The sequence below is a fragment of the Pagrus major genome, chromosome 11 (genome assembly GCF_040436345.1).
Source record: "Pagrus major chromosome 11, Pma_NU_1.0".
In the NCBI taxonomy this organism is placed as follows: Eukaryota; Metazoa; Chordata; class Actinopteri; order Spariformes; family Sparidae; genus Pagrus; species Pagrus major.
In genome coordinates this window covers 13,519,726-13,531,537 of record NC_133225.1, presented here as the reverse complement: position 1 = coordinate 13,531,537, position 11,812 = coordinate 13,519,726, and the positions used below count along the sequence as shown (strand labels likewise).

Below are 11,812 nucleotides of genomic sequence, written 5' to 3'. Positions count from 1 at the left end.
TAATACACTCATCCAGGATTGCTTTGGACCACAGGATTACTGACTGGGCTCGTGTCTGACAGCATTTCATCGTTTCAGATGCATTCACTTGTGCTTTTACTCCTCCCTGGTTTTGCTGTCCGGGAGGCATAACAGGATGATCACTGAACAAACACAATACCTGGAAAGCAGGTGGAGCTACCAACTCCTTTAAATCCCAGTAGGGCTGCCAGCCGAGGCTTTATTGTTTCACTTCCATCACACTCCTCTGCTGGCCTGTGCAGCTATCACAACACAAAAACCACAAGTTACAGTGGGATACAACTGCAGCCCGTGTTTTTCTTTGTTTTTTCTTCACAAAAACGATTAAGGAATGTGGGGAATGCAGGGGGAGGGAGGTGAACACCGACTCAACAGCTGAAATGAGCATAATCCACTGGTCTATCGTGTTTATTGTTTCAGGTTCAATCAAGAAAACAGCTCGTCGTGTGTGAGTCTTGGCCATAGAAAGTCAACATGTTATACAATCAGTGCAAGAGTTGTGCTAGAAAATCATACATCTCAAAGTAAAAAACAGCATTACACACTAAACTTACATTCTAAGTCTTAATCAAATAGTTTAAAATCTCAGGAGGTAGAAAACTATATTAAAAAAGAGGCCAATTAAAACATCTCTCTTATCCTCACATTAGTTTCTCTAAAGACTGGTAATGCCATTAAAAACACGACACGTCTCAAAATAACAGATTGCTGAGAGTGTGTTAAATACTTAAACCTATTTACAAAAATGTATTGATCTATAAATTAGTATAACACAAGCTTTAAAATTCAAGAGACATTGCAGAAACATTGTGCAGTCTTGCTTCAAACCTATCAATCTTGCTGAAATCAATTAGCAAATTCTTTAAAAAACAACAACAACTACTGTATACAGTGAATTAACTCATTTTCAAAAAGTCATCCAGTGAGAACTAAGGTCTAAAGGCTTGAAAGAAACCACCAGAAACCAAATCCATCACAGAAACATCTGTAATCTCAAGGTGGGACACATCCAAGAGAGCAGCACCTCCACAACAAAATGAAAATTAATAAAGACAGAGAGATGATCCTAATCCCTCCTACCGATGCTCCTCTTGTTGGGATAGACCATGGCAGCACTTTTTGTGTCACAGCGCAGAGGGCGGCAGAGCAGCCAGGCTGTCCTTGTTGGCCTCCAGGAAGTGGCTACAGGCAGAAAACGCACTGTAAAAGCTGGAGGAGAGGCCAGCGATGTCTGTGGAGATGTATGGGAGGACACCTGGTGTGGCCTGGTTGTAGTAGGTTATCTGAAAGATAACACAACAGATAAAATGTGGTGCAGTTAAACCAATGCATCTTTTAATTACTTTTGGGTTGTTTTGCAAAAGTTTGCTGGTCGCATGAACTGCGTGCCCTTCTCATTTGGCCAACCTTGGTGACAGTACTGGACTCTTCCCAGATTGTGAAGCCAGCACAGAGCACCTCTCCCCTCGTGTAGTCCTCCGTGGGAGGGTGAGTGGGCAAAGTGACAGAACGCAGAGCGATCAGATATGGGTCCCTGAGAGGGACAAAAGAGGATAGCATCAAGAGACTTTATGAAATATATGTTGGAGTAGGAAATCAAGAAGCAAAATGTAAAATGAGATGAGCAGGGTGTTTATTATGTAGTATGTTACAACACCTGGCATCACATGGCTTCCTCCTGGATGCCAACAAGATAAAGTCCTTGCCTTTGCCCCCTTTACTGACAGACGGTGTGGCTATGCGATAAAGGGTGTCTTCCTCATCTGCTTGGTTGATCACCTCACATTCCCTGTGCAATGAGCATGTGATAATATACAGATATTAAAGGTGGAGAATTAAATCAGCTCAACATCTCACACTGCTGTCATCAATTAATACAAATAATTAATTATATTATTCATTGTATTGAAAGGTGTAATATGTAAGAAATGGCCAGAGTTCAAGAGCAGAAAAAAATATTAATGATATAAATATAAGGGGCAGAATATTACCAGGGTAATGGTGGCTATCTTTGGCTATGCCTAGCTGCCATTAGCTAGTTTGTTCAGTTAGCCGTATTAAGGAAATGTAAAAATATTTCTTGACATTTAGAATAAGTAGTGAACTACTAAAATACTTGAAACTATGGAGCACTATCACACTATCGCAAGTAGGCAAGACAGGATCGGCTGGTGCTAGTTTGTTAGCATGCTAACGTCTGTAGACATCTCTGCAAAACAATACCTTTAATAGATGTTTCTGACATAGCGTTATGTCAATAACGATATGATAACGTCAACAATGTTGTTTCTTCACACTCTGTTGATAATTTTAGTTCCTTTTTTAATGTTTTAAACTAAAATTCTCAACATATCTTATAATACATTACACATTGCCCCTTTAATTTAGTTATTTGTTATTAATTTTGTATTGAATTAATATGTGCCAGCCTATGTCAGGCATAAATAAAGTAGTATCTAACTTTAACCTTGAGTTGATTAGTTGTTTGCCGTAATAATATAATTCAGCTTAGGAATTTAAAAGGTCCAGTGCATAGGACTTAGTGGCATGTAGAAGACTGTAACCAACTCAAAACTCCTCATCTCACCCTCCTCTGAGGAGGCCACTAAAAACGTGAAAGCCCCTTTCTAGAGCCAGAGTTTGGCTCGTCTGTCCTGGGCTACTGTGGAAACATGGCAGAGTCTGTGGAAGAGGATCCGCTTCCTCTGTAGATATAAAAGGCTTGTTCAAAGGTTACGAAAACACAAGGATTCTTAGTTTCAGGTAATTACACACTCGTCAAAATATAATTATGAATTTAATATTTCCATCTCTGCACCTAAATCCTACACACTGGACCTTTAAGAGGTAAAGCTGGTGACAAGTTACATTTCACCTGATGTCAACAAGTCCAATGAAAAGACCATAACCAGCATTCATCTGTTTGTATTCCACTGTGCCATAAACCTCCATTGTTGTCCAAAAGTGATGAGCGATGAACCTCTCTGTTGCACTCGGTGACATGTTGTTCAACTGCCATGAATACGGGCACTGCTGTTTATTTTTGGAACATCCCAAATACACCTTCCTGTTGCTGTAAATACTCACTTTAGCACTAAATGTGTTTTAATCCACAGTCTCCTGAGAAATACTATTTATTCATTTGGGTAACATTTGCGAAAAACCAACAGTGCCAGGCTATTTCAGGAAAATACTGAGCTTTTTTAAAAATAAACTAGTATTGAGAGAAGGACCAAACCATTGTTGGTTTTGGTGTTTTTATACGCTTTGCTGATAATGAAGAAGAAAAAATATAGAAAAACATCAAAATTATCCTCGAAGCTTATTCTCCTGGCTGTATGTTGCAGTGCCCCAGATGACGCATGAGGCCAAAAATGTATATGTTACTGACTCATAGTGCCGGTCCCACTCCTTTCTCCGCCTCAGGTCTGACAGGAGGTGGAATGTCTGCTCTGCTGGTACGCTGACGTGCATCTCCACTTTGAAACACAGCATGTGGTTTTCCTCCAGCGTGTACAGCCTGACCTAAGAATGGAGCATATCCACAGAGAGTAGGTGGGCTCTACGTGTATGAACAGGATTTATTCCAGTTATTTTAAAATCTGACTGTTGTCAAAACTGCTTAATTCATTGGTGGAAGTCAGTTCTTGTTCTCTACATCTTTTAAAATGACTTTTGGAGAAGGGTGGAGCAGAAGTCGGTTTAGACGACGTTTTCTGACTTATTCTGCATTATTCCACAATTTAATTAAAGCAATATGGGCTTCCTTCCAGGACAGCCATTATGACTGTGCAGCTTGTCCAAAATAATACAGATCAGAATGCATGGTGGAGTCACAACAGCTGTATCTATTTAACAGGCTATATCCTGGATGATAATAATACAAACAGTACTGACCTTGTTTTTCTCAGAAGTTAATACCCAGTTGTTTCTGGTATCCATTAGTTTCAGTGCCGATACATTATTATAGCTCAGGTACATCTGAAAAACAAAGGGTTGTCTGAACTCTTGAATACAGTGGCAATATCTAAAAAGCCTCGCTAAGCGTGCGTGCCTCTGTTTGCCAGAAATTGCAATACCTGGTTACTTGGATCCCAGGGCACAGACAGAGGCACTTCAGTTTGCTTGCATGAGATAATGTATTTCCTGTAAAACATGTAGGGCATAGTGATTTACATGGAGGGACAAAAGGAAGATCTGAGAACCTGGCCAACACAACAACCTTTTTTTTTTTTCATTTTAGCCGTGATCCAGCACATTTGGTTATTAAACAGTGGAGTGAAGATTATACTGGAGGCAGGGTATTTTGCAGTTGAACAATGAACTTATTATTCTTGACAGACTGTGCACCAAAGTCTGCTCAGCTCAGTGATATGCCGCTCTGCCAAGTCATGTGCTGCTGAGTATTCTAAACAATGGATTCTGTAGAACAACACTGAACAAACGGAGCAATGATGACTTCCAGTGCCTTATACTAAAACGTGTAATATGATCGGTGTGTCTTCCACCGTGTTTGTTGGTTTTGTAATGGTTTATAATGACTCATCTTGCATATAATGTTGCTTTGTGGCATACAGTATTACAATATTTTGTGTTGGGTTTTAAAGGAGTGAAATGGATGGAAACTGAATGGCACCATTCCCCTTTATAAATGAAATAAACCTGTGTCTGTTTGATTCCTCTGGACCTTGTTAGGCAGCTGGATTCGCAAGATCTCGAGAGAATACATTTTTCCACACGTCAAGCTCTGTGTTTGTGGCTGAACCCTAATGGGTCAAACTAATTATTGTTCTGTTTCCAAACAGTTTCCAAGAACGACCTCTCAGGTGGTTCTGTGTAACTAACCGTCTGGCACGTCGGGTTAGCAAAGACTCACTTTAGGTCAAAACATACTTTTCCTAACGTAGTAAATATAATTTTTTTAAGGGAGCAGATGACAGTCTTGTGAGTCCTTTGGAAGAATGAAAACATATTTTTTGCATATGGATCAGCTTTTATACTGACAACAATATACACATCTGCAGTAAACCAGGTCAGTCCTCTGAGATATCAGTGGGATGCACATACAACACAACCTGTTTAAGGAGGGACACTAACCTATCAAGGCGAATCTTCTTTCGGGCAATAGCTTCTTGATAACGTCTTTTTCCATCCTGTAAAACATGGGAAAACCTAAAGCTCAAAACATCAAAAAAGGATGCTCATTTTGTGAACTCTGTACTCAAACTATGCTTTTTTTGGCTGAACACTCAACTGTATACTATGGGCTTTCAACACTTAGAAAACTCACCACAGGCTCAGGTCGTATCCGTGGCAGCGTTCGTGCTTTCCTGTCACTGTCCAGCACCTCAAAGGTCATAAAAGCACTATTTATATGGCGCAGAGGTTCTCCACCCTGGTAGGCCTCAGCACACACGCCCACCTCCATGCTGAATCACACCGTGTATCCAGGCCAGGCGCGTGGGTTCACAAAAAGATATGCACACACAGAGATGTACTATAAACACTGTCAATATTTGAGTTATAAAGGTAAATTTATGTGAACATTACTTAGATGAGTTGAGAGGTATTTGACTTTTGCGCTATTCTTGCAAATTCATCATGATGTGTAGACTCACCTGTGCTTGAAGGCGTTGTTAACGATGGCTTTCAGTACCAGTCTGTCACCGATATGAGATGGGCCTCGAAAATGGAACATATCAATGCTCCTCAGGGTTGGGTGAGCGTTACACAAGCGACTAGATCCGAGATAAAGAGAAAAAAGTGGGACTCTCTTGTAGTTTGTTGCTGTTTTGAAGCTTGGCCTCATTACAGATAGCCTCTTAGCAACCTAGATTTTTTTTTAGAAATTACTGGGAATACACTTCTCTTGCCCAGTGTTATATGAGAAGATATATGCCACTCTCATATTTGCCAGTTAAATATCAAGTTACAGCTAAAAGCCAGTTATGTTAGCTTAGCATAAAGACTGGAAACATATGGAAACCGCTATCCTCGCACCCACCAGCATCTCTAAAGCTCACTAATTACCATGTTTTATCTTGCTTGTTTAATCCCTACAAATTCTTAAGTGTAAAAGGACAATTGGTGGTTTTATGGGGGATTTTGTGTGGGACTACTTCTTGGCCAGGTGCAGTGATTTGAGTCTCCGGTGGTTAATCCACAAAGTCACTGCACCCAGCCAAGACACAGTCCTGCACATAACTCCCTGTGAAAACCACATTAACAAACATATTTAAGATATAATGATTTCATTAGCAAGCTTTTAACATGCTGGTAGATGTTTTTTGTTCCTGCGCTAGCTCTTCCCCTCTGCTTCCAATCTTTATGCTAAGCTAAGCTAACAACCTCTGGCTGCAGCTATGAATTTAACATGATTTGCCTCTTTTCATCTCTCATAATATTCCTTAAAATGTCAGACTATTTTCTTAAATTTATTTCGACTTGAAAATATACTGTAATAAACAGAAGAATTATCTTCGCACCATGCTGCGATTGTAGCCACATTCTCCATCCAGGCCATGATCTGGCCCCCGAAGGTGCTGACTTGGTGGTTGGCATGTGGCGGTAGCACCAGCTCCACGCTCTCCACTCGTGTCCGCTCAGCTGGCACAGCATCCTGATACTCCTGGCATTCTCCTGGTGAGAGCACAAAAAAGTGGAGCTTTAATCAATCAGATTCCAAATGGTGCAGCCCGGCCAAGTGCTGTGTTATAAAGCCCTGCCTGTACCCAGTTGAGCTGTGCTGCTGCTCAGTAGGTCTGTAATGATCTCAGCATGGATCAGCCTCATCCTCCTCCGCTCTGCTGCCAGGCTGTACTCCATCTGCTCCATTTGTGTGCGAGGAATCACCTGCTTCAGCTGTACCTGTGCACAAAAAACGCACACAGGGGATGTTGAATCGGTTTTAGTAAAATGGTTTTGTATCGATATTTTGGTTGTTGTCTCTTACCTTCCCAGTTTCAGTTCGTCTAGCAACAAAAGTTGCAAAGGCATGGCAAACCCTCCACTGCCTGTCAGTGTAAAGGTCCTCACAAGTCACCAATATACCCACCTGAAATGAACAGAATCACCACATTCATTTGATTCATTCTGAAATATCATGAACGTTCACCATGCTGAAATCAAAAGCAACGTCCACCAACCTCCATACTGGATGTGAAGGCTCTGTTAACCTTTGCTATGATGTTGACAACCTTTCCCACCCTGGAGTAGACAGACACAAACACTTCTCTTTACCATGAACAAGGAGCAGTGATTACAGTATCAACACGATCTGAACATCTCTACTGTGACTGGAGTAGCCCATTATTTGAAGACTAAAACTACAACATCCATTTATTAATTCATTTTTTTTTTAAATCACTGACACCACTGCTAATGTTTTGCAACAAAAACAGCCTCCACCATAGCCAATTGATGCAATATAGTCTGTCTCTGTTCAACAACTCAGTTGGAGATGCGACTCGATAAAGCAGCATTAAGATTAATACCTTACCCTATGGTGTGTTCAAAATGGATGTCGTCCACGGATGCAGTGATACAGGAACAACCTGCATGCCTCTCAGCTGGAAGAGATTACACAAATATTTAGCTAGTGCAGCACAAAGACACATAGTGACAGCATGTAATGAGTGAAGGCTTATGAGCTGTAACTATGTGCACGTATAAAGGCAAACAGACATAATCTATCACACAGAAAGACTTCAGACCAGTTTCAAATTTTAATCCAGGTCTTTACTGGTCCTTATATAACAAGGATATATTTATGCATAAGTGTTATCTATTGCTTCCATGAGGCAATAGAAAATTGTCAACCTTAACAGATTTTTAGACCATTTATCCTGTGGTCTCCTTAATACTTTTGCATTAAATAGAAAATATTGCAAATAAATGGGCAGGCTGGACTTTATGGCAATTAATTAATGGACATTAATGTGATTAAGTGCCTTTTAAATCTCAGGTACTTATTTTGCTGGAGCAACCAGAAATAGACCTTCCTGTCTGATTATTTCATCCTTAAACGGTGACTTCATTGATTATCCAGAAAATCCAACCATACTGTGATGTATATATACATTTGGAAACAGCAGTTCAACCAACAAAAATCTTAGCAACAACTTGTCAAACTGTAACAAAGTCCTCTGTCATTTTTAAAGGATGTCGATGAGCCTCTCATAGTTGAGTCCTTCTTAAGTCTTTTACCTTTCAAGGATGTCAAGACAAAGTCAAGTCTGAGACCAAAGCAAATCATGGCCGAGTCCAACACTAAAACAGCAACTATCATAATTTGACACAATGACATTAAATGCTTAGGCACAGGGGTTGTACGGATGCATTTTAATGACAATTTCAATTGTGTTTGTTTACATACACACTCTTAAATTGATGTATCTACCTGAAAGCTGAGTTTAGAAATGTCACCCAGTTTTCAAATATTGGCCATGGAATTACTTGATTGAATAATCAGGATTTGATTCAGACTGCACATTCCCTACTTCCTGCTACGCTTCAGTGGACATGATGGGATATTCTTGGATAACTTTAGTTATTTATTATATCATGAGGTCCATGGCGTGATGTAGGAAAACTACTCAAAGTTTTTCTGATATTTTCCTACCAGACAAGCAGGCTGTGGAGTCCATCCACTTCAGCAGCTGTCCAACACTCAGCTCTCCACAGTGGTTGGCGTGGCATGGCAGCACGATCTGACTCATCTTCACTTCAGTGGGGTTTCTGTACCCTTCCTCACTCTCCTGAATGAACAGAGAGTCCGGCATGGTGTCTGCATGGTTCCCCTCTGACGTCATAGCTCACGACTACACAGAGAAGAAACATAGGAAAAATTAGTTACAGAAGAACTAACTAACTAACAATAGCACCCCCATACAAAATTTGACATGAACTAAGATGAAAAAGAGAAATAGAGGTATAGCTTAGTTCCTCTTTATCACTCACGCTGACCACAACTTACTGTCTGTGTGCCATCATGTGAAATAACCATAAACTGGCAAAAGGCCGAACTGCCAGACAGCAAAACCGTTTTGGAGTTAAAATGTTTTAAGGAAGGATACAACTATGGCTCACTAATTTATTTTCCATCTGTGGAAATTAAGTCTTAAGTCAAATTGTCAGGGGAATCTGTTTTGAGTGCCTGCCTAAAAATATCGATATTTGGTGCCAGTGTATCGATAACCATACCTCAAGAGGGCGAGATACAAAATATTGCTGTATGGATATTTTTTATTACCGCCTCTAAGAGTTACAGCTACAACCTGTAATCCCAATGTAAAAAAATAAGACTTGAACTGGCATCAAATATGTCAGACAAATCTACAGTATTTATGTGTTCTGATGCAGTCAAACAATTTGGTTTACATCAGTTGTAAACAAAGTAGTCAAACAAGGGCCTTTTCAGCATCGAATCTGGATTATGTCCTGATGTAGAAAAATTCTCAGAGAAACTCAGTAAAGGTGCTACTTGGTACGAGCTCAGGCCTCCACTGTAATTAGAATAATTAAGGTAGTATATGTAAAAATATTTTTAAAATTAACTAAAAGTATCAACAGTGTTTGAATGTAAATAAATTTAAAAAAATCTTATGACATCTATGTTGCAGAAATACCTACCAAAGATAGCATGCTGACCAGCTAGCCCCGCACATCATGGTCTACATCTCCTACGAGCGGTAGCAGTGTAAACACCAACACTCCCCTGCTGCACTGAGCTCCCAGTCCAGACCACTAGCTGCATGGCTAACTGAGCTACCTCGCTAATGGCAGGTACAGTTAGCAGCAGTTATGCGTGTTACTGGTTACTAGTGATATGCTGCCCCCTATTTGTATGGAGTATGACTTCGACAGGTGGCCAATTCTTACACACTGCACCTTTAACAAAAGCACTCTTAATTTGACATTTTCAACCTTTGGATTCATATAACACAATGTAATCTTTGACCAATTTAACGAAAAAACAAACAAAAAAATGATGAAATGAAAACTACGATTCAGTTTTGGTCGTGGAAGGAAGTCAGATCTGTTTGAGATACTAACACCTGACATATTTTATCTTTTCTGTGTTTAGAGGGGTCTGCTGCAACACAGCTGTTTAACTTAAATGTTGAGTTGAGTTTTACCTACTTACTTGATTGTTTACTTTGCACTGACATTTTGTTGTACACTGTGCAACTACAATAAAGGCGTTCCATTTCAATTTCTAGAAGCACCACTGCCAAAACACAGACATTTGTATTTGACTGTATCCACTACTGAATCTACAAAAACTGCAGTTTGAGCCAATGCTGCAACATAAGACGCTTTAAATAATCTGCAACTCATTTTCTCATTGCAACACTTCTCCCCTCGCTGAGGGATAAAGAAGGACCTGAAATACCTGTACATGATATACATGCAAACTTTTTTAAATGTGCAGGCTCTGGCTTGCCTTTTTTAAAGAGCAGTTTTAATCAAGCTGGGACAGAAACTATTTGGGGCACAAACTATTTTAAGGCATGCTGCTGAATGTGGTATTCGTGGAAACTATTTGTTGGGATACAAGTGTTTGCCCATAACTTCTGCTCCAGTGGGGCTCAGCAGTGGTCACCTGTCTTTCCTGTTATGGATGACACGAGCTGCCGTGACCTTTACAGAGAAATGAGACATTCACCACGAACACATGAGCAGGACTACAGCGGAATTAAAGCCTGGTATTTACTTTGCAAAACACAAGTCGTCACCGGTAAACACGCAGGGCAGGTTTCACAATGAAAACAAGCTAAATAAAAATGGCTTACCCAATTTAAAAGTGACTGCTGATGTTGCAGTCGAGATAAAGTCCTTCACGTGACAGTGAGCGACAGCGGCTACAAAACATGAACCCCGGCTGGGACACTGCAGCCTGCTGCGACCCGGACCGCGACTCTTCTGATTTCCCCCATTCCTCAACACAACACAACAACTTACTAAACACACACATGCACACACACAAACCACGGCTTTACTAAAGGCTTTCACCACTGGAGGGAGAGAGAGAGAAGGGAGGGAGAGAGACTATCCCCTGTAGTGCAACGTCCACATTTTTAAGGTGGAACTGCAGTGGCCTCATATTTGGGGGCTGCTTACAGGCGATAACAAGACAAACTTGAACGTTTTTTTTTTTTAAAAAAACGTTGATTTAAAGTTAATTAAACCAAAGAAATGTTCTTTAGTCTTTATCTAGGTACTTGAGACTTTTAAAATTGATATGCTATGTATATTAGGGTCTATATATTTGCTTTATGGCGTTCTTATCTCTCCTTATAAGGGAAATTAGGGTAAAACTAATTGTTCTTCGTACATAATAAACTGCTGATAAGCCCATAAAATATAGAAGCATAGGGCTATTTATGTCAAAAATATTGACTGAATATATCCAATAAAAGCAATACTGTTTAATAAATATAAACTTTGCCCTTAGCCCTTAAATAATGTGGACACTATATACATTTGATAATCCTTTTACATTAGAATTATTCCTTAAAATATGTGGTCCTCAAACTTTTTCAGGTGAGGGAGCACTAAACAGACAACAAATAGTCCAGATTAGATTTTTATGTCAGGGTTTGCCATCTGATAAGAATTTTGCTTTTGAACGTTTAATTGCAGAACGTGTATTAAACAAAAATAGTCATTGAACCAGTCAGTACTCTGTTGTTGTGTTATTTGTTGATGGAATTAAAGTGAAAATATATGGTTCGCTTTTTTTTGCTATAGGGACACCCTGGAACAATCCCAGGGGGTCCTATGGGTCCCC

General features: G+C 40.0%; 1 protein-coding gene across 1 annotated transcript; it reads right to left on the bottom strand.

The window, feature by feature from the left end:
* Window positions 1–413: 413 nt before the first annotated feature.
* acot11b (acyl-CoA thioesterase 11b) lies at window positions 414–11,038 on the bottom strand. The gene is made up of 16 exons (XM_073476580.1): window positions 10,815–11,038; window positions 8,642–8,840; window positions 7,520–7,589; window positions 7,167–7,227; window positions 6,974–7,075; window positions 6,753–6,888; window positions 6,507–6,660; window positions 5,640–5,759; window positions 5,312–5,450; window positions 5,119–5,174; window positions 4,101–4,167; window positions 3,919–4,002; window positions 3,413–3,546; window positions 1,679–1,810; window positions 1,429–1,555; window positions 414–1,304 (listed from the first exon to the last, which is right to left on the bottom strand). Exons 2-16 carry the CDS (start codon window positions 8,829–8,831, stop codon window positions 1,146–1,148), a joined length of 1,731 nt encoding a protein of 576 aa, XP_073332681.1. The 5' UTR covers window positions 8,832–8,840; window positions 10,815–11,038; the 3' UTR covers window positions 414–1,145.
* Between the last annotated feature and the right edge of the window lie 774 nt (window positions 11,039–11,812).